This window comes from Clarias gariepinus, chromosome 16 (genome assembly GCF_024256425.1).
Source record: "Clarias gariepinus isolate MV-2021 ecotype Netherlands chromosome 16, CGAR_prim_01v2, whole genome shotgun sequence".
Classification (NCBI taxonomy): Eukaryota; Metazoa; Chordata; class Actinopteri; order Siluriformes; family Clariidae; genus Clarias; species Clarias gariepinus.
In genome coordinates, this window is record NC_071115.1 from 6,325,970 (window position 1) to 6,353,150 (window position 27,181).

Below are 27,181 nucleotides of genomic sequence, written 5' to 3' on the forward strand. Positions count from 1 at the left end.
TGTTTTTTTTTTTCCTTCTCATGAATAAATAATAAAGGTAGTGTGATGTGAAAGTTGTAATTACACGTCTATAAAAAAAAACAAACAAAAAAAAAAACCAAACAAACAAAAAAGCTGTACAAAGCAATTACAGTTAATAGAAAACAACAACAACAAAATAAAAAAAAAAAAAAAAAAGGTTTGCATCATTGATTTGTTTAGGGACAATTGTATTACCTATGTTAAAACAAAACAAAACACCAAAAACACACATAATACATATTACATTCATTACGAGCTAAAGCTAAAGCTAATCACAGATATCATAATGCAAATTGTGATATCCTTAAACATGATTTTTTTTTTCCTTTCTCTCTAGTTGTCTGGAATTTAGGGATTTGAGACCTCCTTCGGCTCTCCATGATTTAAAGGTGCTAACACCTTAAGCGTTAGTGCTACACGGTGTGTGTGTGTGTGTTGAGGTGACAGACAGTAATGGACAGAGCTACACTTATGGAAATCGCCAAGCTTCAAGTACAGCATTCTGAATTATGATGCTTTGTGGATCAAACTGACTTATATTCATTCCAGATAAATGTTACATATTGATCCTCGTTCTGTGAGCATTCTGATTGATTTACGGTTTTACTCCTAGGGTCTTTTTAGAGAACGTCATTGATGCAAAACAATATAAAACTAGCAAACCAAAAGCCTACACTTTGAATGCAAAAAAAAAAAAAAAAAAAAATCATAAATCGACCTAGGTTCTCTCTGATTTGGATCTGCTGCGGGCGGATGGATGTCTTTGGCGTTTTCTTTGTTCGAAGCCTGGCAGTGAAGAAGCAAAATCACCCGGTGCCTTTAAAGATGACATAAAAGCCACCTGCCAATCATGCAGTTGGTTCAATTCATCCTGTCAGGCTCTCTAAAGGCCACACATCAAGAGCTCTTTCGCTCCCTCAAGAAAAAGCTGCACACGGAGCAGAGCTTTGTTTCTCGCTTCTTTCCCAGAAAAAATGGCAAAGGCGTTCGCCTACTGCCAGGCTGAACTGAAGCCAGAAGAGCCAGATTTGTTTCCTGTAATTAAGTTGATTTCTCTTGTGGAACGGAAATTCTTCCAAAGCTGTGGTTTTTTCACCAAAAAAAAAAAATAACCAACACACTCAAACACGTGTGCTAATCTCTCCTCCGGCAGCCTGCTGCTCTCACGGGCCCAACTCGCAGGCCATTGTTTTCATCTTCGCCCCGAGACAAATCAATTTCCAACACTCGTTACGTCAAACAGCTAGAAAGAAAAAGCGTATTCTCTTAACACTCTACTTTTCTTTCTATTAACTTCTTTGAAAGCAAGACTGAAAACCATGTCCATGACACCACCTCCTTTCTCAGATTTAAGAGTTACTGAGTCCTGAGATTAACAGCAGAGTGGATCCTAACGAACAGAATGTTCCAATTTTTTTTCCTTGCTTCTACCAAACCCTGTTTTGACGCTCAGTTGGACAAAATTCCTAAACATTGGCTGCATTTTGAGCCTTTTATGTTTTCTGCTCATTAGAATCTCTGAGGTTGATCCGGACAAATTCTCTAAACGCTACACCAATCCAAACCAAACACTGGATGAATGAGTGACGAGAAGCAGGAACAAGTTGACCCAATGGACTGACCCGATTTCTTCCGATTGCTTCGATCAACTTAGTCTGAACCAAGTGCTTGAATATGAGAATAACTTTTGAATCTATAGTCCAGTGTGATTGTAAGGATGGCAAAACCTCCACCAAATCTATTTGCTTTTCTTTTCTACATCCTTCTATATATATTAAAAAAACATACCTTCACATTGTGCATCGTGGCAGTGCCCAAGGGTAAAACAAATTGTGCCGATCTTGTGCTGATTGTCAGACACAATCATTGTATTTCATGCCTTGAAAAAAAAAGTATGGTTGTCAAAAATATCTCTTTAGATTTTGCTGGTTGTGCTTTTACGGCGGGTCTACATCTACACCTCTGTCATGGATTAATGTGCCTCACATAAGCTTTCGACATTCGGGCAGCTCTTCTAAAGCAACGACACCAACTGCAACTTTCTCAACCTCCTTACTCTGAAAACAACTTACATCCCAGAATCCATCTGTTGCACTTGTAACTTTGTGCCAAATTTGAAGAAATATTGAAATTAGCCATATAAACACTATTTTCCTTTTACATATTGATATTTCCATTACTTAAAAAAGACGATAGCACCAGTTTCGCTTACTTGCGTTCACCAAACTAGCAAGAATGCACATGTCGGTTCAAAGGTAGACCAACGGTTCTTAAGGTGTAACTGATTACTTTTAAAATCTTCCTCAACGGTTAGTTTCCTCCAACTAAAGTAAAAAAGACATACTTCCTAAAAGAGCCTCATCATAGCATAATCATTGTTCAGTATTTTACCTGTTCTGTTATTACCCTCCCAGAGGAACCCTCCCAGAACTAAACATGTTGATGATACAGTTTTGTTGTGGTGTTCTTTCCCCCCCCTCACATTCTGCCATATTTAATATTAAGATGATAAAAATTTTGAAAACATTGACTACTTTTGTACTCACTTTGGGATTATTGCAACTCTACCTTCGATCACGCATGTTCACAGTCTAATTACACTTGATAAAAAAAAAATCTACCACACCACTAGGTCTGTGAAAGGTGATACTTTGCAGATGGATGGCTGTGTTTAGGGTACAGAGTCCTTTCTCTGGCCATACGTGGGTGGTATTTTGCTGGCCCATTGGCGTGACGGAGAGCCAGGCTGGAACATGGAGGGGATCCAACCCCATCTGAGCGAAACTGGCAGTACGGTTAGGGTTCTGAAGTATCCAGATGGGAGAAGAATAAACCCATAATGAGTGAGAGATGGTAGGCTGTGTGTGGGCTGTAGCCTGCATCATTCTTCCAGACTCCTCAAAGGTTTAGCCAAGTTACTGGGCTGGATTCTACATGACTAATAAGTTTTCAAACTTTATGAATACAAGGTGTTTCTATTGTTCTTTAGTTCTTCCTCAAACCAGTACCTTACTCGTGGTTGTTAGCTGGAACAAACTGGGGTGCAACATCATTTCCTTTCTTCTTGTTTAGTGTAGCGTTGCCAATCAACAGGTTCGGGTCATGGGATGAGCCAGCGGACACAGGGGAAGGAGTTGTGGCTAAGGAGGAGGAGGTTGAAGAGGATGAAGAATGACTTTTGGAGAGTGAAGGGGTAGGTTTCGAAGAGTTGGTGCTCTGTTCTCGGAGGAGCCGGCGATGCTTGAGGGTGGTGGCAAGCAGGAGGGCCTCGGATGAAAGGGTGGCCAACAGGGCTTTGGTCTGCGCGGTGGAAGAGAATGGATCCTCCTGGTTGTTATTACAATGCCCAGTAGGTAGACATCCAGAGAAGCTAGCAGCCCGGCTGCTTGGGAGCAGAAACAACTCCAGGTGGCAAAATGCAGAGCAGAGAAGACAGAAAGAGAGAAGAAAATGAAGTTTCTTTATGAAGTAATTAGGTTAGATTGGGGTTGCTTTGTTGGTTGCTCACTGTAATCGATCAACCCCACATGCTCATAGGTAGGGTTTTGGTCAGGGATCCTATTTTTCTCACATACACATCTCACATCTAGGAAATGGGATACTAAGAGAGGTGTACACATGGCCGAGGAGACTCCAAGGAGGATGATGAAGAGGACAGAGGGAGGTGGGTTCAGGTCAGAACAAGTTGCGTTTCTTCTCACTGGGGTCAGGGATGTCAGTTCAGCGATGTGGTAGCATCGTCCCACGGAGAGGATGAGAAAAGGGCAGGTTGGTGAGGATGAAAAAGGAAGGTGGGGAGAACAAGAGGGATGGAGAGATGAAAACAGAAGACACTCATTAGTATTGAGCATGCAGGATGCCAGGCAGGCACAACAACAGTGAATTGTGCTATACAATAGAACCCCTACGTTCAGACGAGTAATAAAGCAACAATCCATTTGTGAGTAACTTCTACTAGGTAAGACACAAAAGAGCATTAAATCCAGATCATTTGATGTGTTTCTTTAGTTCCCCTCTCACAACTTTATTTTCTATGTGCAATTAATTCTTGTTTACACTTTAGCATTTCGAAATGGAAGACAAACATCTAACTAATTAAAATTTCTCACCCAACAGAGACATTGCCTGGAAGCTTGGATGGAAGTAGCAGAGATAGGGGATGTGACTAGCGAGTGTACAGAGCTTTATTAATCTGCTAGTATGTAACACGTATTTCAAACCAAGATATAGATTAAGTTTTGTTTTGTAAAATTCACTTATACCACTTCAGCACTGCTATTTCAGTAGGGAAAATATTAACTATTAACTACAGGGGTAGCTCAGTGGTTAAGGCATTGGACTACGGTTCGGAAGATCCCAGATTCAAACCCCACAACCACCAAGTTGCCCCTGTTGGGCCCCTGTTGGGCCCTTGAGCAAGGCCCTTAACGCTCAGATGTGTAATAAGATAAAAATGTAAGTCGCTCTTGGATAAGAGCGTCTGCCAAATGCCTAAACGTAACTAATTAATGTCTATTGGTGCAGGTGTTTATTTAGATTGAGTTTATTTTATTTAGTTTATTGGTAGTTTATTTTAAAGTAGATTATTTAATCCGGCACATAACTGTTCATAACATCACTTTTACCCAACATTTTGATTTCACTGACGGTGCAGGTTAAACTTCAGGCAGTTTAAGTACTGCAAAAGTGTAATAAAATTTTGCCTAGCAGTCGATTTAAGATGCGCCCATAGTTTGATGTATGCACAGTTTCTACTTGACATTTTGATTTCATTTATGGCGCAGGTTTAACTTCAAACAAACACCAAAGTACCGCCAAAGTTTCATTAAATTCAGTCCAGCCAGTTTTGCATTAAAAGAACTGACCAGTTCTGAACAGACAAAATCTTCATTTTATTGATAATAGATTACATTAAATTTATGCAAATAGTCAATATTTGCAGTGTTGAACCTTCTTCTTTAAGATCTTTGCAGTTCTCCCTGCCATACTGTCAATTACATCCTGACTGATGGCAGCCCATTCTTGCATAATCAAAGCTTGGAGTTTGTCAAAATTTGTGGGTTTTTATTTGTCCACCTGCCTCTTGAGGAATGACCACAAGTTCTCAATTGGATTAAGATCAGGGGAGTTTCCTGGCCATGAACCCAAAATTTCACCAAGCCACTTACTGTAGTTACCACTTAGTTGTGCTTTTGTACCATTCTTTATTCATGGCTGTGTTATTAGGCAAAAGAGGAGTCCACCCCCTTGGCTGAGAAGCGCCCCCACACATGAATGGTCTCAGAATGCTTCACCCCAGTCCTTAGTAATCCAATCACTGCATCTTTTGCAGAATATAAGTCTGCCCTGATGTTTTTCCTTTAGAAAAGTGGCTTCTTTGCTGCCCTTCTTGAACTGCATGAAGGTTCACGTTACCATGATGATGGTGGTGATAATGATAATTATTATAGTAATAGTAGTAAGAGTAGAGTAATACTTTTAATTGAGCACCTTGCTGCGCAGTTTACAATAAACATAATCGCTTCTCATGAATAAGATGTAAAATGAGCGTGAGACTCCTAATTAGTTTCTCCTGCATGCGTATATATGAAAACAATGTGGCATTGGTATCTTTGCATTCAAAAGAAGAAATGTACCATAACTTGTTTCTTTGTCTGGTCTCAGCACCTTGCTAAGCAGATGGTAAATTAGTGTACAAGTCTTAGATCTGAAGGTGAAACAGATGGCGCCTTGAGTGAGTGAGCGAGCGAGAGAGAGACAGAGAGATGACATGAAGAGTGACATGAATGACAGACAGCTGTAAAGAACGTCCCTAATATAAGAAACATAGACAAGGCCGCTTTTGCACAAAGTAAAATCATTTACTGGAACTCAGCATTTATTCGTGTTTTTATCTATGAATGAGTATGGAGGTCCATTCATCCCTGTCTGATGTCAGTCCAGCCGAAATCTACAGAATGGTCATTTCCGTTAAAAATATGGTTTCCCATTTGTCTTAAGAAACCATAAATGTTGCCCCCCCCCCGGAGTGGTGCAGTGGTAAAGTGTTCGATTCCCAGATGAGGGCCTGGAGAGAACTGATTGGCTCAGCTCTCTCAGCGGGATGGGATGGACAGCATTTAGTGCTCACACCACAATCACGGCTCTACAGACAATCATGGGTGTCTGTTAGCTCACGTAAGCGGAAGGAGCGGATAGCACTGTCCTCCGAGGTGTGTTACGCAACCCCCAATGTCTCAGGTCAATGTCTATGTACGTAAAGTGGACACTGTTTAAAGTTTGTTTCAAATCTTTTGGAACTTATCACTGCTCTCTGTACTCTAATGTTGGATGGAATTCTATCTCTCTACTGTATGTGTTGACTAAATTTAAATTTAAAATTCAAATTCAAATTTCACAGTCATACACAGTACGCTATGCAGTGAAATGCTTGGACGACTGCCCGTGACCGTAAGGCCTTGTTTACAAGGGCGTTAAGTTTTTGGATAAACGAACTTGCTCTGAATTTCCTAGACGTTTATGTTGCGTTTTGTAGTGGCGCTTGATTGACTTATATATCCGGGATATATCCGGTCCTCCGAAGCGTAAAAAATGAACGCGCAGAAAACTAACTAGAAGCGGTTTCCTTGTGTTTGTTGGGTTCTGAACGCCAAGAAAAAGCTGCATGCAACGTTTTTTAATGGCGTATAAATGCGCAGCCAGACAAACGCACATCACCGAAGCCCGTGTGAACACTCTCAGTGACTCCTACAGTATGTGTAGAAAACACTCGCCGCTTAATCTACGCTCACTGGACGCTACGAACGCAAAAAAAAAACGCTCGATTTTAATGCCCGTGTGAACAAGGCCTAAAAGACGCTATAATGTTTTTATCTATAATACAGCAAATTTTTAGCAAATTTATTTCTTAAATCTCTATATCTTCTTATAGTTTTAGAACTATTATAATTTATTGCTCTCTATCCCGAGAACAGGAACAGTGCTAGGAAAGAGGGCCTTCTGTTTCTCAGCTTCAGGTCCTTGGACCCGCTTACAGAGAGTGATTCAATTAGAGCGTCTTGTGTCATTGACTACCTTCAAGCCCTTGGGAAATTTTATGATGATGAATTCTCGTGCTACATGTATTTGTAATTTTTAATTAATATAATCTGCCAATTAGTTTTTCTCCCATATACCCTTTTTATGTGTCTTTAATCCGCTGCCATTTTGGTGCAGTCTCACTTGCAGAAGAGTATTTATAATCTAAGATGATCAATTCTGTTTGATTAAACACTGTATACAGATGGTTCTTCAGTTCTCCTTCTGGAGGTCAAACTAAGACTATTGATTGTGCACAGAATATCAGAACACAGTTATGAGAGTAGTTGTGTTAATTGTATAATATGTGAACTGCCTGCTGTAATGATACATTTTCCCTTTATGAATATTAAAGTACTCTCTTTCTCTTAATTTTTCTACATAACCCTGTGCTACACTAATGCACTCATCCCAATGTTTTACAAAGTTTTTCTGTTCTACTGGATATACAGTATGATCAGACTGCCTGCTTCGCGTCTGAAACTCCGGCCTCCCAGGAACTCCTTTGATATGTCTGGTACAGTTTTCTTTTAAGCGGTTTTACTGCGGCGAGGATCATCAACATACTGTGCATGAGGTCTTATGTAATTGTAAATCAGTCTAACACATTCCTTCACAAGTCTCGGTTTGACATGAACATCTTTTGCAGTTTGAACCAATTTCTACATTAGTGTTAGTGATATCAGGATGTACAGTGCCAAACAGGATTTTATTAATGAATATAACTTTTTAGCTTAAAATCCAATAGCGAAACAAGAAGCATGAGCTAGCTAGCAAACTAGCCCACTGGCTATAAGTGAGCGTTGCTTTTTTAGCATCTGTTTTTTTGCTAGTGGAAAAGAAAGAAAAAGTCTGTTTTGCTTTATTCAACAACTCTTCCTCATTATCTCCCTGCTCTTTCTTTCCCGGATCTTTTCTTATCTCTTTACACTGCAGACTCACCCTTTATTTATTCATTTATTTATCTAATGTTTACTTTTTCTTTTTTTACCGTGCTCCATTTAGCTAGCTCATCCATAAGGTCATAAAGAAAGACAGAGTAAAGTGGTTGTAGTTGCTGGTGATCATCACACATGAGGCAGATTACAGAACAAACACAGCGTTTTATTGTTCTTACACCTATACTAAACAAAAATCTGTTTTCCTATAGAGGTAAAAAAAAAAGATAAAAGGCCAGCATGAATTATAGCACAATAAACATAACCTCAGAGATGCAGCAGCATCAGCATTGTTTAATTCTGATGCTGTAAACTAACGACCCAACAAGTCTTGAGAATTTGCATGTGTGTAGAGTTAGAAGGAACTGTGCGATCTTGATTTACTGTAGAACGCATTACACTTTCATATCTTTGAGCAACACAATGTTTCCAATATAATGAAATATCTTTATGAAAGCTAATGCCAAAGACCGGTTAGGTTCAATGCAATAATGAGGGCCACAAAAAAAGGGAATGGGTGCACAAACTTTGGCGTACTGCTCCTGGGATAGCACACAGAAAAACGCTATGTCTCATACACTCGATTCAGACATTACGTCACGTCTTGCTTTGTTCCCAACAGCCCAAGGTTGTCTCGATTCTGATTCCCACAATGCGCTCAACATGTCGCATCTAAGCAACCTAGCCTACTGAGTAGAGATGGTTCTATCTACTGTATTGCGCTCAGGAGGTTGGATGTTTTTCAGGCGCTACGCCTACGTCCGATCTACTGTAAATGCTTTCCAGTTTGTATATCGACTCGGGGATTTTGTCGCGAGTGTAATGTACTCAGCAATTATTACAGCGCCTTGAGCAATGTGTTCAGTGTATTATTTATCTGTCCACCTACACCAAGGCATCTTCAACTCCAGTCCTGGACAGCCAGTGTCCAACACAGTCTGTAATACACCATATAAAACCTAAACACACTCACTGAGCCTAGTTATTAACAGATTAGTTGAATCAGCAGTGTCTGAGCAGAAGAATCACACTGGCCCTCTAGCACTGGAGCTGAAGATCCCTATACCTTTACCTAACACTGATGCAACCCTTTTGGTGCTCTTTGCGTTTGGTACAAACTTTAAGTTGTTATGGGTTTAAAACGACAGTAAAGAAACACAAAGGCTCCAATCGGTGGCATCATTTTCAGTTTTAAATACTGTGGAAATCAAAGCTTTGTGTATCTGCCACTATGTAAGACTACCTTATTTCTAGAAACCAAGCTTTTCTGAAACCTTCTCCAAATCCAAACCCAAATTGATTGGATTGATCCACTAGGATGAATTAACAAATAATACAGTATCGTGCAAAAGTCTTAACCCACTCCCCCATTTTCCCTCATTTTCTTCATGTAGTCTTCAGGCTTCCAGAAGGACTTTTTGTGGTTGAGCAGGTTTAGCGGAAATGTTTCTTTGTTTTTTAAGCCACACAGTGAGCTATGAATCATTCAAGCATAAAAACAAACAAACATCTAACTTAAGGCATGATCCAGTAAGTAACAGGTGCAGATGATGGGAGATGATCAGGCCAGTGATTATTACTGTATACTGCTGATGCTGAACTCTGAGTGGTTGGAACAGACGAAAGGGGAAATGAGGTTGCTGCTGAGGTTGTGCATTCATTCATTTATTAATGAATGAATGAATGAATGAATTCATTCATTCATTTATCTTGTTCTAAATCTCTTTTAGTGAACATGGTTGCAGGAGGCTATGCGAGGAGACTTTGGGCACAAGGTGGGGCGCACCAATGAGCAATTTGGAAAGCGATTTAACCAAACCTGCTTGTCCTATCTGTAGATGTCTGCATGTCCTTGGACTAAGGGGGGGAAACTGGTGTACCCTGAGGAAATCCTCCCAAGCACAAACGCACCAAATAACTCAAGGCGTGAATCAAACCCTCGACCCTGGAGGTGTTAGCCCACAGCGCTAACTGTCACATCACTATGCTGCCGAGTGTTAATACAATATTTCAATTATATCTTTAAGCACTTTGCAGCCCGTCGCATTAAAGCATTTATGCCCATTTAATTCATCTTAGGACATAATCTACAGAAATGACGGGAGGATTTACACTTCGAGGTATGCTGTTATAGAAAAATAATCAACATACAGTATCAGGTGGATCCAGTTGTACTGGAGAAACATGTTTAAATGCTTTTATTGAAAAATGTCACTTCGCTTTAAACTGAGAAACCTGATAAGGGCCGCGAGGCAACAAATCATAATGGAAAAATCTAGGATTGGCTCAGGGTGCATGGCACAAGGCAGCAGAGAGAACGTGCCACACTAAACACCTGGTTATCGAGCAATAATGCATCGTTCAGCTTGGAGGGAAATAGGAATGGGTGAGGAGGTACCGCGCGGGGGGAAGCAATTTGGAGAGAATTTTCATAACGGAAATTACGGTAGAGATAAGAAATTTCATCATAATAATCATTGTGACAACATGGTGGAGGAAATATGAGTCATATTAAATAGCCTCCTGTCATTAGGGGGAGGAAAATCATATTTTATGCCATTGGGAGGACTGAGAAAAGTGCAGAATAATTGCTCTCGTGTCCCCGTCGATTCACCATCAGAAGCACTTCTTAAAGGAATATTTCATGATCTGTACTTAATCCAGATTTAAATGTTATTTTTCAGTTATACGCGAAGATCGCTTCTTTACTTTGGCGTCAGCGCTACCAGGCTAATGCGTACGAGACGGTTATAGCCTCCAGATTAGCATCACAGAGAGTGCATGTATAAATCATCACACTCATAACATCAAACGTCTCGAAGAGACTCGCTGACACTGTATGACTCACAGTGTTATGGATAAAATTTAGCGAAAGTACATCATCTCGAGGCTGAGTCACTTTCTTCCTCAGCACAAAGTTTGGTACAACAAAACTTAGATGGGAGGCGTGGCTTAAAAATGCCTTTCTTTCATTTTGATTTTGGGCTACGTTTATAATGCAACACCTACCCGTGTTGCACGGGAAAACATTTTGTGGCAATTGGGTATTAAAGATAAAATAATCGCTTTATAGAGAGCGAGAGAAGAATGAAAGCAAACGGTGAGAAGATGAAGGGTGATGAGATGAGAAGGGCGAAAGTGGGCTAGATGAAAAGATAACCTTGAGATGAAAGAGCAAGTGAGTGCACACTTCAACACTTCATGGATTGTACATGTAAGAGAGAGAGAGAGAGACAGAGTGGGCATCCATACAGGTAAGATGAGTGCTGGAGGTTCTGGTTTCCATTTCAAAGGGAATAATTCAAGGTTTATTTAATGAGACAAGCTAAAGCTCTGATCAGATCTCTCTCTCTCTCTCTCTCTCTCTGGCACTCCTAAGTCTTGGCAATCCAGTGATTCAGACCCCTTCTGCCCTCCGCAACTGCCTGATGCATCCCGGTGCCCGACTTCTCATTAGAGCTTTCAAAACTGTCATGGCTTACGACAGCATTCACTCGAATAGTTTATGGACTGAAATCGCCATCAACAGTCCCCTACTCACGTCTGCATCAGTAAACAGTTAGTAATGTCAACGCAGTTTTGGCTGTGTTCTCATTACCACCTTGAATTGACTCAAATGCGATTTAAAAAGAAAAAATTTTTATTTGACAGCAATCTGATTTCTAGGGTCTGAATACAAAATCCGATGTTGTTCAGATCAGATCTGGGTCACTTTCATATGTGGTCCTAAATCAGATATATATCTGATACACGGTCTTCAGATCAGAATTTATGTAACGTTTTACCTCGTGTAAGATGATGACATCATCAGTAAGAACTGGCAGTTCTCATGGCAGCGCTAGGACCAGCTGCTAAAACAGCTAAAGCATTTAAAGACCTTTCGATTCATTAACTATCAAACTTTATTTATATAGTGCTTTTGGTTATTGTCGCAAAGCTGATCTACTGGATCAAAGGAAAATCATTCAAATGAATATGAATTGTGTGAGAAAATATGTATGAATGAAAATGATAAGATCGTCCCCGATGAGCGAGCCGAGGGCGACAGTGGCAAACCCCTGAGAGGGCAATAGGAAGAAACCTTGAGAGGAACCAGACTCGTTTGGGTGATAACGGACAGCGGGAATTGAGAATATCTTGCTTTCTTCCTCCTTCTAGACAACAATAAATACAGCTAATTGCTTGCCGTCTTCCAGAGCAAAACTCCAAGCATATCTTTTGCTTTGCATTGAGTGGTTGAAATGAATGAGAAGTTGCACAAATATGGTACGTTTTAATCCAGATGGTGCGAGCCATCAGATCTGGAGAATGTGGCTTGTAATGTAAACATAGCCAGTTCCTCTGAAGGTTCCTTGCTCATGTTGTCTCAGGGAGTTTTTCCTTGCCACTGTCGCCTCCAGCTTGTTCAATAATGTCAAAATTTGTTTTAAATATTATTCCTGTAAAGAGTTTTTTGCGACAATGTCCATTGTAAAAAAACGCTATACAAATTAGATAAAGTTGAACTGAATTGAGCCGGAGAACGGACAGAGGTGATTACATTGGAGGAAAATTTTATGAGGTCACACTAGGGGAAAAATTTTATGAGCTCACATTAGGGGGAAAGTTGGCTTGTTAAAGCTCCGGCCAGTACAAAAAATGGACATGCACTGGGGACCCATCACATTTTAAGTCTCAAGTAAATTTTTATTGTAGGTTTCCTTTATATCAGGTTTATTCCTGGCTCTCCCTGCAGCGGTCCTTAGAAAGGCTCCAAAATCCACCATGACTCTGGCAAGAATAAAGTGCTTACTCAAGATGAACAAATAATTGAATAAATATACATACAACACACACACATGTACTATACTGTATACACACTTATATATATTTATACTCACATCTTCCAAAGCTCAGTTTTTTTTTGCAGTATCTCTGCATACGTACATTTCATGAAATATTCTTTATAATGGAATTATAAGAATAGAAAAAAAACTCAGATCTAAGATTTGGCCCAGGGAACGATCCGAGTCTGTATTTTGAATTTATCATTTTATGCAGAGGCCGAATTTGCATAATACTGAGACAATCTCAGTTCTAATCTTTAAGGTGTCTTTATCACTTGTCAATCGTCGCCGAAATTATAACTCAATGCTGTGGACATCAGGGTGGCACTACTACTACTAGTTAACCAGAGTTAATCTGATTGACTGATACCGGTTGTTAAGGACAGGGTCAGGGGTGAAATGTCGTCCTGCATACCTGCTGCTGTCCCTGGCTCTTGAGGAAGTCTTCTCTCTGTTTGCCCACTTTGTTCTTGTCCAGGCCGCTCTGCTGGAGGTGCTTTAGACGAGATATCGCCTTCCCACCACCGTTCTGAGACACAGACAGTAAGATTTCTTTTAAAATGTTTTAGAAATATATATATTTTTTTATAAAATTGATTTAAAGATCTGCTTTTCTGCAGATTCGAGTGTGAAGCATTGCTAAAGAAGAAAGCAGAATAACAAGGAAAACAGGCAAAAAGGCAAGCGCACACACACACACACACACACATACAAACAAAATATTTTCAGAACATAATCCACTCTGCAGGGAGAGACAATAATAACAGATTTGGCTCTGTAATAAGTGCCGGGTGAGTGTTCTGAACGGTCTGTTCTTTCTCTCAGCTCAAATACTCAGAATTGTAGATCTAGAAAAAAAAAAAAATCAACACATGCTGTACCTGATCACCTCAACAGAATTATACAACGCGACCATCTTGAATTGGACGTATTTACTTTTAAATATTATCGAGTAGCATAATCTCAGTTCATAGTTTAAATGTTAAACTATAATGAGTAATGGTACTGAGTGTATTGAAATACCATTCAAGGGCCGGTCACATATTAAAAGTCACATATCATACTTTTTTTATTTTAAGTTTGCATAAGTCTTTAAAGGTCTGCAAAACATTTCTGTTAATGTTCCAGCTGAAACTCAGACCCTGCATTCTGGCTGCTTGATTTCTATTCCTGCTTCACTCCTTTTCCAATTACACCATTTCAGTGTCTGTAGCTTTAAATTAACCCTTTGTGGGTCGTTCAAGGGCAGTATATAATAATAATGAATTATTAATATTTTCATGGTCAGTCAGACTGCAGGGACTGAAAATGTCTCATAAGTAAAATGTAACTAAGAGCTGAAGAAAGCTAGGTTAGCTGTTAGCAGCTACCTGCTAGCCTAGCCCTATTTGCTATAAAGTGAAATCTTGGATCGCGAGTAACGTGGTTTGCGAGTGTTCTTTAAGATGAGCAAAGATTTTTATAAAATTTTGACTTGAAAAACTAGCAAGTCTTGGTTTACGAGTACCGAGTATCATGTATCACGCATGCGCTTCTTGTTTTGACGCCGGGCGTCACGTGATCAGAACTGAGCCAATGGTTTTTCTCTCTCTTGCGCTGCAGAATTGTGGGTACAAGACGAGTTAGTGCTCGTCTCTTACTGGTATAATCAACATCCGTGCACGCGTGTACTGTTTACTTTAACACTGTGACCACGTGTGCGTGTAAAACATATTTTATTTTGTGTTTGTATTCGTGTGTGTATAGCGGGCGTGTACTATTTATTATAACACACGTGTGCGCACGTGTAAAGCAAAAGAAAGTCTCATTAGAGAGGTTAAAGATCCATTTTCTCCCTCTCTGTTTCAGCCTGTCGTTACTGTATGTGTGTGCGCGCGGGTAATTTAACACTGTGACCCTTCACACACACTCTCTCTCTCTTGCCTTTAAACAGGAAACACTTATCTGTCGGGATTTATTCAATTATTTTTTTTAAAGTAAAGTGCAGGTTAATCTGTTATATTTTTACTTTATATTTTGTATTAATTATTTATGTATTTATTTTTTTAGCTCCGGAATGAATAATTTGAGTTTCCATTATTTTTTAATGGGAGAATTTGCTTTGATTTACAAGTGTTTTGGAACACAAGCCTGCTTCCGGAACGTATTATGCTCGTAATCCAAGGTTCCATTGAGTTCTTAAAAATGCTGCCCAGAGAATAGAGCTGGGCAGAGCAGGGGGAGGGACTCTTGGTATGTGAGGTCACAATAGGGGGGAAATCTAACTTGCTTGTTTAAGCATTGGACAATATAAAAATAGAAAAGGACAAAAAAAGAAAAAAATGTTTGTTTTTCCTCATGTTTTTATGTTCACATAGACTGGACTCCCAGTCTTAATGTCTAAAATCTTACCCTGCTTTTGTTATTGTTTTTTTTAAATTCCAACCCCCAACCCCGGAGGTGCGAAGTGACGGTACTAACAACTAAGCCGCCATGCTGCCTCCTTTGTCATTCTTTTAATTAAATTCCTTCATGAATTTGTATGAAGTATTTAAGGACCTAAAGCAAGACAACATTAATCGCAAGAAAATGCCATTTTCCCAAAACTTTCATAATTGCTTGGCTCATTAAAACTTAATCCGGGATTGCACTTGTTTATCGCAATTTGTGTGTTTAGAGACTAAAGCGATTTTCACGGTGTCTAGCTCGTAATAGGAGAGAAGCTAGACGCCGTTGTTCATTACTCAGACAGGAGGTCACCGCATAAGAGTAACAAGCAGGAGGAATAAAGACCCAAGAAACCTTGAAACGTTCAACAGCAGATGAGAGGAAAAAAAGCAGAAAAAAGAGAGAGAGAAGCAGTTTATTTTTATCACCAGACAGTTATGGCTGTAGGTACAAAGAATAAAAAGCAAAGGATAGATGAAGTTCAGTTTTATCGCCGTGGCGTCGAGGAGATAGTGTGATGAAAAGAATATAAACAAGATGGAAGGTCAAAAGGGGTCAAAAGGATCGCTAAGGTGTCTCCTTATCACCTGAGAACCAGTACCCAGAACCGGGGCAAGGAAAGAGACGTGCATGAGAGTATGAAATGCTACGTGTGTTCCTGAACCTTGGCAGTGCCGATACTTATGGAGGGTTTAGGTGGAACTGGAGGTCTCTGGATCTCTCCTCTTTGTACGCTCTTGGTTCCTGATACACTCGCAGGAGCAATGCTGGTGGATGTCTTGGAATCTGGAATCTCAAAATACGGAGGCCCAAAATCAACCAGGCTGAGCTCCAGCTCGCGGATGGTCTCTTCCAGATTGTCCAGCCGCTTATAGGTGCTGCGTCTAATGTCCTCCTTGCGCTCCTGGACCTGGGATTGGACTCCATCTCCTTTGTTTGTTTCTGTCTCATCGTCGATCTCAAATGATTCCTGGATCCTCAGCTCGGTTTTCACTAACCTCGCTGGTTTCTTTACTGTTAAAGGCGAAGGTGATTCGGTAATCCTGCCTTGCTCAAGCTCCTTTATCGTCCTGTCCAAATCTGATATGTGAGATTGTGCTTGATTGGTGGATGGATCACGTTTCCATAGTGACAGACGTGGACTCTTGACAATGTAGCTACTGTAACTAAGACCTTCAGGGCTCTGGGTTGGTTTGGCCAAGTTGGAAACCTGCGCCGTGGTTGGTTTCATTGATGAAGCTGGACATCCGGTCAGGACCTTCTGAGGGACGTATGAAGAGGAAGGTTTATCCGGAGGCTGTGAATTAGATATCATTAATTATACCTTGTTGTTTATCGCTAAAGTAGTAAAAAAGTATGCAGGAGTCATTGTCTTACCAGTGTGTCAGGGTTTGGTTGGTGGAGACTTTTCTGCAACGGCGTGAACTGCTGATATGGGAACATGCAGAAGTCTAAAACATACTTTATCAGCAAGATGGCATTCCATACACACACGTTATAAAGAACAGGATGTAGTATTAGTCAACACTGTCTTGCAAAATTCTTATGAACAGGGTCTGGTTGCACAAGCGTTTGGATATAAATACCACATCTTTAATATTTAATTGTCTGGTTTTAAGAGCCTGAGACATAGCATAGCCTTACACAAGCCAGATTCCTAGCTTTCCCCGGAGAGTCCTTGTGTCCCTCAAGATGTCCCAGAAACAGCTACGTTCACAGGAAGACATCCGCTTAGGAACCAGATTTGAAAAGCAACAAAACCCCCCCCCCCAAACCTTCCATAGCTACAACTAATGTTGTGTTTCTCACTTTACTGCTTCAGAGGAAATTTGAGAAATAAGGAAGGTCAAAAAATAGAGTGAAAAAAAAAAAGCAAAGGGCTGACATTTCCATCCAGGAGCACTTTAATGAATTCGCTGATCAGTAAGTGAGTCATCAGAGACAGATTCAGCAGCTTTAAAAAGGTCTAAAAGTCAAACTTTATACTTGGGCAAATTCATCAAGTCAATAACTTCTTTTTCATCTCTTCAAATAAACAGAGGCGTATCGGGCGAGACAGCTCCCCTGCGCTGGTTTGCCCTATGAAAAATGACTTCATTTGCATAGCGAGCGGTGACAACGAAGCTTTTTATATATGAAACTTAACGTTTCGTGTAGAGTTCAGATGCAAAGAGCTGATACCGGTGACGCTTTTGTTGTCATACAAAGCTGAGCGAGACGCTCTATTTTTTTCCGCAGTTTTCTTTTTCTCTTTCAATAAAGTTAACCAGTTCCCGTCTTCTAGCTAATTTTACGCATCCTGATCATTGTGGCAGGCTGGAACGCTAATACAGGGTTACAGAAATCAAGCTGTTGCATCATCTAATATCTGGAACATGTTGGCCATCAAGGAGAGATGGTCTAAACTTGTTTTAAAAACAATCCCTTAAGTACTATAAGGGTCGTTCAAGTCAAACCGGGATGTATGATTATGCAAAATAACAGAAGTCAATCATATGAGTTTAAAACTCCCTTTATTCCTCTATATAATCCCCTGCTACACTTATGTACTTATCCCAGCGTTCCACTAGTTCCACTAGTTTTTCACAGTACGCTGGAGGCATGACTAGACTGCCTGCTTCAGGTACAGTATGAAGCACCGGCCTCTCAGGAACTCCATGTGGAAATGACTTGAAGTGAGGCCAGGACTGTAAGGGGGATGCGGCAATAACTCCCAGCCAAGTTCCTGTAATGTGCAAGTGGTGTTGGTGAATGATTGCGTGTACAGTTTACACAGACAGATGCATCACTTTCTTTCGCAACTTATCTAACAATTTTTAAGGATTAGGCGTCACACTTGCCGAATGTTAATGGGAAAGAGTGTAGTGGTCTCCGAGCCACTTCAACCAGGATCGGCATTGATGGATGTACGGCACTTTGTGTCCTGTCTGATCTTTTGTTCCCAACCTGACTTTTGCTTCCGACATTGATTCCCAGGATGCTCTTTACCGCACACCAATAGTTACATAATCTTGTTTTGTAACATCATAATCAGTTGGCTTATTTATGGTCTATGTTTTAGTTTGTTCTCAGTCTTTACTAACATCAAGTATTAGCATTTGGCCCATAGCCTTACCATAGCTCGTAGATTTTTTTTTTTTTACTCTTCCAAGTTTTAAACCCAGCTGATACTTGGTTTAGGTTTGGTTTTGGTGGAAGACTACAGTACAGTATAGACATGATCATTTCGTGAATGAAGAGCAGGACTAACTCCCCTATTTGCTCCAGATGAGCTAACAGACTGGAGCAGTTGTCTAGTATTACAGCTACAGGTGGTTGCGTAGTCATTAGGTTAAACACATGGCTTAATCACCATATACATGGCAACCTGCAATGCATTCTTCTAATAAGAGAGAATTGAACAAAATGCGACAGTTTACACACTTTATCCATTTTGCATCTTTTGTTATGCAGATCTGGCAACCCTTATACATAGGTCATATCTAAGCTTACACATGCTTTCTGAATCACACAGCAAGTTTAATTACATGCTTATATAAAATTTCTCATTATAGTGAAACCAGTTGAGGATTTAAAGGCCTTTCAGCCATATTAATGCCCTCCACACTGTTTACTTGTTGTAACACAAAAACTGTGATTAATTCATGATAACATCCTCAGGCGGACACAATCACATGCAGAACTGGCCGCTGTTAATTTCCCAAAGGTTACTACATTGAATGCATTTCTCCGGGGCTGTTTTGCTCTGACTGGCAAACTTTTTTTAATGCATGGGAAATAAATGCATGACAAGGGGGAAGAATTCAAGAATTTAAAGATCCCGTATTTTACTATTTCTTTAACAGGTCAACACACATCTCAGAGCTTTTTTAAGGTGTGTGTGTGTGTGTGTGTGTGTGTGTGTGTGTGTATATGTTAATGCTCCAGCTGAAATTCCTCCCAGATAATGCACTTTTCATTCCTGAGTGTATTTCACTCCTCCTCCAAACACACCGTTTCAGTGTCTATGTAAATAAGCTACTTCTGAGCCCCGCCCCTCCATGGAACAGCAACAAAATGGGGGAAGGTTTCCCTGACATGATGGCTACGTTTACACTGCAGGTCTCGACGCCCAATTCTGATTTGTTGCCTATATCTGGTTTTTTTGACCGTCTGTTTACACGTTCTTTAAACTATGACTCATATCCGATACACGTGTTTACACTTGAAAAATCGCCCATACTTAAAGGGAGGTTCTTGCACTACACACTAGCCAGGATAGACGAAGGTGAAGTTTGCTTGACACTCTGCGATATATGCAAAGTTCGTGAAACGTCACCATGGTTTTAAAACGGAGGAGGAGAAAAAAAAACCCCGAAATAATTGCAGCCTGCGCATATGCTTCATTTACCAAATACTGATTTCTTAATTTTATTTAGCCCTAATAAGCATTAAAAAAGAGGGTGTGGGGAGAGGTGCTTATCCTTTTCCATGTCACCTGCGATGTTATAATTCCACACGCGCTTCCACCGGAGAATAACATTATGTCATTAAACGAAGCAAAGAAGTCGCAGTTTTAATGACGTACAGAACGCAATGCCTCAGGAAATCCGATCTGTCTGTTTACACGACAATCACAGTAGCACATATCTGATTTATATCTGATTTATTTCCACATATGAAGGAGGCCTGAAACCGATCTCGAAATATCGGAATGCATAAGTTTTTTTTCTGTTTACACGGACATAGAACATATCGGATATGTGTCACATATAAACAAAAGATCTGGATTGGGTCACATTTACCCAACAGTGTAAACGAAGCTGAAGTCACATAATGGAGAAAGAATCTTGCTTGTTTAAGTTATTGTCTAAAAATCACTACAATGTGACTTTTGCATTATAGGTAACCCTTAAAAGATGTATGCCTGGCATTATATAGAACCAAATGACTATCAAGAAAAACTCCATGATTACTCAAGGAACCGCACTGACGTGTTAAGTGTCATTTGTTTTTGCTAAACGTTCAGCACAATCTTACTGCAACCTGATAACGGGCTCTGCAGGAGTTTCCTGGAGAGTGTGCCAAAAGCAGTGCGACATGTGGCATCTCCAGCTTCGCCTTCACATTCGCTCAACCAAAAGAGAGCAGTCTGCACTGCCTGCTGATGCTAATGAGCCTCGCAGTGTGTGTGTGTGTGTGTGTGTGTGTGTGTGTGTGTCTCTGTGTGTGGAAATGTGTATTTACCCCTAAGGTACAGGAGCCAATGACGACAAACACTGACCGAGTTCAAGCTCTTGTGCGTGCATGTGTGTGTGTGTGTGTGCGTGTGTGTATCTGCCTGAAACACTCAGCAGGTATGGTATACATCTGGAACATTTAGCTAATTATATGGCATGCAGCATCTGTGTTATAACTAAATGCTTGCTTTTAGATCTGTGTATAGTGTAAAGAAAAATTATGACAAAAGTATAATGAGGATTGTGAAGTCTGGAAGCGGAGGTGCTGGCAACCTGCCGCTTAGGCATCTCTGTAATTTCTACGTGGAATTTTAGACTAATTGGCATTCCTAAATTGCCCATAGTGTGTGCATGTTGACTGTTGATCCTACCACAGTCGTAAAATGGGAATAAATACAATGGTCACCAATGGCCTCCACAGTCCCTAATTGGACTACAGAGGTTCCTAGATGGATAACCTGAATGTGCGCCCTTCAGGCACGTCATGCATACTGTACATGTGTGTTTGTCTCTCCACCGATTCGGGCCTGGCCGATTAGTTCATCTAGGTGTGGCGGCCACAACAAACAATAATTCTTCTTTTTTTCATCTCATCTTAAAACTCTTCTTCAACTCATCAACTTTATATCTGACATTTTGGTTTCTCTAAAGCTGCTTTTTAATGACATCCTTAATTAAAAGCGACATGTAAATTAAATTGAACTGAATTAATCTACGGACTCCAAGGACGGATTACTGAAAGGTGCTACTGGGAAGAGGCCCAAGGACCCAAGGTGTCATGGAGAACCCAACACCACAGACTCAACTGGCCAAAAGCCTCCCATAGGACAAAATAAAAAGCCTATGCATTTGTTTCAAAATGACACCTTTAGTGTTCTGTAGACTGAACCCTCTGTATTTTGTTGATGTTTGTTGACTCGGTTGTGCATCTTTAACCATTATAATTAGTTTCAAGCAGAATCATTGGCTCCATTTTTATGTAATTGGGTGTTATTTTATTTTGAAAAAATATGAACCAAAACCAAAATAAAACCAAGTATTTAGGTTTAAAATGCAGAATGGTAAAATATACACCTTGGTTATTAAACTTGTCAGAAAAGTGACACTACCAATGTGAGCTACAGTATTAATGTTCAACTGCAACTCAAATTAACACAAGGTACTGTAGGGGGTGTTTATTTATGCTTTCATGCCTCGCTACTTTACTTTATCTTCCTTACACTTCACTAACGCCACTACACCTTAATAACTTCTATAGAAAGTCCTCCTGACTGAGAACCTTTTTCCTGTGATGAAAGATCTCTACCCTGATGGATGTGCTTTCCGCCATCACCTAGAAGGCAAGAGAGCTTGATGACCGATTTTATGAGGATGAAAATGAAATAAATCAAAAGCTATGGCTTTCACTCTCACCAGATCTCAATCCTATTTAACACCTTTGGAAGATTTCTGGGCAACGTGGTATAAAGTGTCTACACTAGTATTATCATCACAGAGCAGGGGTGGCTCAAAGGGTAAGCCTTTGGTCTACTGATCAGAAGATCCTAGGTTCAAACCCCTGCACCACCAATTTGCCACTGTTGAGCTCTTGAACTCAGATGTATAGTCAGATAAAATAAAATGTAAGTCGCTCTGGATAAAGGTGCCTGCTAAATGCTATAAATATAAATTATCATAAAAAAAAACATCTGGGGAAATATCTTTAGTAAGAACAGGTGTTTATGGTGCCAATATTCTTCCATAGAATTTAGAATTAAAGTCAAGGCATGTCGGAGCTTTTAATAGCTAATAAAGCACTAAAAATGACTTTATTCACTGAATGTACTGAACTGGTTTCTTTCGATATTTTCCGTCTGTGTTTTGTGGTGAAGATTCTACCTCCAGTTCAGCAGCTGCCTGCTCGACTTCTCCGTCCTCTCTCTCTCCACCTGCTACGTTCGGGGGCGTCGAGGCAGGCCGAGGAGCTTCGGAAACACTCCTCCTCAACTTCACGTGCGGTTTCTGAATCTCAGTTTCCTCTGATTCTGATTTCTACAAACACACACTAGTCACAAACAAATAAAGCTCTTTATAAAGAAGGTGTAGAAACAGGACGTCTTTCTGATGTACAGTATTACCTTCATGGTCTTAGCGGAGGAGATGACCTCCCCGCTGCGTGTGGTGAGACCCGGAGAGGTGGGGAAGCTCCTTCGGGGAGGTGGAGGTGGGGGCGATTTGGACGGCTTCTCTGTGCGGTACCGCGGCACCAGGAGCTCGTCCGATCCCCGCCTGGAGCTGGCTTCCTTGCTTGAGATCTTGTGTGTGGGATGCTGAGGTTTGTTGGGTTTGTGCTCGGGTGTGGCATTGGGGCTTGACAGAGAGTCGCACTGGTTAATGTTCTGGTTCTGGTTTTGGTGTTGGTTCTGCACTGGTTTGATCTGTTTAGCAGCAAAGTCCAGATCCGGGATCGCTTTCATGAGCTCGGCCTGGGTTTCCTCCAGGAGTCGGTTAATGTCCTGAGCGCTGTACTGGGTGAGACTGGCTCGCTTTTCCTCCCAGTCCCTTTCAGCTGCCTGGAGAGAGAGAGAGAAAGAGAGAGAATGAGTCACACTCATTGCTGGCTTAGTACTGCCAATGACATTTTTTTTTTTATTTAGATTTACTTTTAACAATGTGAAACGGCTCCAAAACACGTTAGTTCCTTTTATTATATAATTTGTCATCCTGAAGTCATTCTTTTCCAGCTTTTATTTGTTTTTCTCTGGTTTCATCAATAACACAAAAATAACTGTTTTTCTTTCTCTAAACTTCTTTGCTGACACTGGAGACTCCTTCCATCAATGCTAAACAATATCTCCATATAAAAACGTCACTAAGCATATGTTTAATTCTTGGTAAAAAAAAATAATGCTATATTTTAATTGAATTATTTATATTCTTAGATTATATGAATCCATAATCTATTTCCTTATTTACTGTATGCTGTAATTACACTAGCAAGAGGAAGACTTTTAGGCAAAATTCTACTTTATTTACAAACCATCCCTTACATAATTCCCATTGCCTTGTAAAAATGCATGAAATTGTCAACATTCATGGTGAATTTACTAGGACACCTGGAGTTACGCATCTTATTGCATTTCACATGTGCTCCCAATGTGACAGTTTCCTGATTCAGCCATGATAATGATTTAAATATGTTCTTTTTTTTGAAAAAGGCGATGCAATCAAGCTTTTGCGACAATTAATCTTATTCTTTGACATCAGTGTGGAGGAATTTTGGCCCGCTCTCCTTTGCAGAATTGTTTTAATTGAGCCACATTGCAGTGTTTTTAAGCATGAAAGACCTATTTAAGATCATCTCAGTCAGATTTATAAGTCCGAACTTAGACTAGGCCACTTTTTTTTATCCATTCAGAGCTTGCTGGTGTGTTTCGGATCATTGTCCTGCTGTGAACTTGAGCTTAAGGTCATGAACTGATGGCTGGACATTCTCTTTAAGGATTTTTCAGAAGATTAGAACTCATGGGTCCATCAATTACAGCAACTCGACCATGTTCTGAAGCTGCAAAGCCTCTGGCCATCACACTACCACCACCATGTTTGACTGATGGTATGATGTTCTTTTTATAAAATCCTTGATGTTTGAATGGGAAACTCTAAAAATCTTTCATCCTTAAGAATTTACAATTAAAAAACAACAGTTATTCACTAATAAAGGATTTACTGCAAGGCTCACCCCTCCAACCAATCTGAGAATGTGGTAGAGCACATGGTTGTCAATTAATACTTGAAAGACTTTTTGGTCTGCTTGGCTTGAACGAGGTGTCAAACATTGCTTTCGAGATTGCCAGATCAGGTGGGTTTCTACCCAACTGGGCTACTTTATCATCATTTTAGGCTGGAAAATGTTTACTAGTCTAATTTTAGTGAATCAAGTGTGCATATGTGCATATGTAACTGACCTACAGTATAGACTTTAGTACTGTTATTATGTGGACTGGTTTATTGTTTTGAAATGGTTTTCAGCACTGACAAGTGAGGATTTTATTAGTGTGATGTGGCAACCCTGGTCCATATCATTACAGACTAACAAGCTCTCAGTTCCAGTAATACTTAAGACAGTGTACATGAAACAAAAGGGCAAGAAAATTCCTTTTTCCTCTTTGTGTCTGGTTCCTTCTCAAGGTATCTTCCTCATGTCATCCTTTGGAGTTTGCTTGCAACTGCTGAATATAGCTTGCTCATCATTTAATAAGTTATGAATCTATAAATTTCTCTGATTTCTGATTTGTGACATTGTCCATTATGTAAATCTAAACACAAGGGGTGTTCAAGTTGAACCAGGACTGCAGTCGTTCTCGTTAACTTCAAGTGAGTGGAACGCATGATCCTTAAAAATCTACAAATAACTTGAGCTGCCTACTTGAGGAAAAAAGAGACACAGCTGTCTGTGAAAACTGTACACACAACCATTCACCATCACCACTTAGGAACTCGGCCTGAAATTATTGCCACATCCCTCATACAGTCTTGACCAAGATATTAAAGGAGTTCCTGGGAGGCCATCGTTTTTTAAACATGAAGCAGGCAGTCTGATCATGGCTCCTGCATGCTGAGAAAACGTTCTACCTTGATGGTACCCAAGCAGTAGTGAAACACTGGGATGAGTGCATTAGTGTACTGGAGCAGGGGATTATATAGAGAAATAAAGGGAGTTCTGTTATTTTGCACAATCAAAAGTCCTGGTTTGACTTGAACAGCCCTCTTAAGATTGAATTAATTCAAGACAGAATTTTGAGGTTTCTTTTTGCTATCTTTTATTAGATTGGGAGATTTGAGAAAGAGAGGATGTGTTAGCTCTAGGAAGATTCTCAAAAGTTGCTTACTGCACCTTTAATCCAGGCATGGAGCAGAAGTTACAGTCTTATGCCATGTCCAAACGTAGCTGGGTATTTTTAAAAACTGAGATTTTTTTTCTGCGGTTTTTGCTTTCCGTTAACAAAGATATTTTTTAAACGTGGACAGAATTGTTTTAAAAAACGAAGAAGAAAAATCTCCGTTTTCAAAAGTACCTGGCTATGTGTGGACATGTCCTTATAGACAGACAGATAGATAGATAGATAGATAGATAGATAGATAGATAGATAGATAGATACTCAGAAATGAGAAGTGAATCTAAATGACTATACTGTAAATTGATATTATAATGCTAACGAGTATTTTTCCTAAAACTATGATGTCACCCATCGAAAGCATTTCACGACACACAGGATTTACGGTAAACCCGATAACCTCCCGGAAGTTCCCACACGTACCAGTCTGACTTCCACAGATGAGGTTTTATCAGCCCCTCCTCTGCCCCCCAGCTCCTCCAGGCCCCGCCCCTTCAGCTGCCCTGGCGACGGGTTGCCGTGGGGATGGGCGTGGCCATGAGGGCTCCAGTTAGCCAGCGTGGTCTCGTTGAGGTTGAGCGGTGGGCTGGTGGGAATCTCGAAGTCTGCGTTCTTCCTGTAGTCGTCTGCAGTGCTGTGTTTCAGAGACGGGTTACAGAACTCCTCCATGTTCTTCCTAACGCCCTCGTTCACCTGCCTGAGAGCACACACACACACACACACACACACACACACACACACACAGTTACACACACTTACTTTTTTTTTACTAATTCACAGCAGCAAACATTAGCAAGGAAAAACATACGGAACAAAATGTGTGTGTGTGTGTGTGTGTGTGTACTCAGGTGTGTATGTAAATATATGTTTTTATCTAAGTCTATGTAAAAGGTCATGCATTCGTGTACAGTGGTGTGTACTCAAGTGTGTGTTTTTCAGGTATGTTTTTGTGAGCGCAGGTTTGTATATGTGTGTGTGTGTGTGTGTGTGTATACCTCTTGAGCAGGGTGAGGGTATCAGTGATGGTCTTGCAGCGTTTGAGCAGCGCGTCCAGTCTGTGTGGCTCCTCCTTCAGGAACTTTACAGCCTCCACCTCCACCCTCAACACCACACGCATTTTACTCTGAAGCCCTGGGAACTGATCTACACACACACACACACACACACACACACACACACACACACACACATACAAAAACAGTCCCATGATCTCACCTTATATTGATTGTGCACAATCTGATTAGTGCTCCTTAGCATGACTTGGATTAGTGCTGTACAGATGTGTGTGTGTGTGTGTGTGTGTGTGTGTGTGTGCTCACTCTTGAGCTCAGTGAGGGTCTCTCCCAGTCTCCTCAGCACCGTGCTCTTCTCCTCCAGCTCCTGCACTGTGACGTGTCTGTGATTCACTGAGCTCTCCTTCTGGATCTCGTCCACTGATTTCTCCAGATCACTGCTCAACACACACACACACACACACACACACACACAGACACAGACAAAGATGATTTTGAAAAAAAACCCGATTGCCACGTGAAAAAACTTTGGCTAAACTTTATCACTATTTATATCGAGCTGCTGTTTTTTATTTTCATTACTTTCACGTTCACATAGCTCATAAACTTTATGATTTATTATTATTATTAATCCTACTATATAAAGAGTTCCTACTTTTCTGGGGTTGTAGTCGTCTATAATCCTATTACTGTACATCATAAATGTATATGGCCTCCATGAAGAAGAAAAGTAACTGCTAATCAATGCATCACTTTATAACACAGTAAAGCAAACTGTAAAACTCC

The 27,181-nt window shown here is 40.4% G+C and overlaps 1 protein-coding gene across 1 annotated transcript in view; it reads right to left on the minus strand.

Moving 5' to 3' along the window:
- Positions 1-239: 239 nt before the first annotated feature.
- The window catches only part of srcin1a (SRC kinase signaling inhibitor 1a), a 79,567-nt gene continuing 52,625 nt past the window's right edge, over positions 240-27,181 (minus strand). The window contains exons 12-20 of the mRNA XM_053514071.1: positions 26,702-26,832; positions 26,378-26,525; positions 25,806-26,079; positions 22,626-23,060; positions 22,387-22,539; positions 16,667-16,717; positions 15,954-16,586; positions 13,278-13,391; positions 240-3,721 (exon numbers count right to left, since the gene is read on the minus strand). Of these exons, the coding sequence (XP_053370046.1) occupies positions 3,719-3,721; positions 13,278-13,391; positions 15,954-16,586; positions 16,667-16,717; positions 22,387-22,539; positions 22,626-23,060; positions 25,806-26,079; positions 26,378-26,525; positions 26,702-26,832 (1,942 nt within the window). The 3' untranslated portion in view covers positions 240-3,718. The remainder of the gene's footprint in view (positions 3,722-13,277; positions 13,392-15,953; positions 16,587-16,666; positions 16,718-22,386; positions 22,540-22,625; positions 23,061-25,805; positions 26,080-26,377; positions 26,526-26,701; positions 26,833-27,181) is intronic.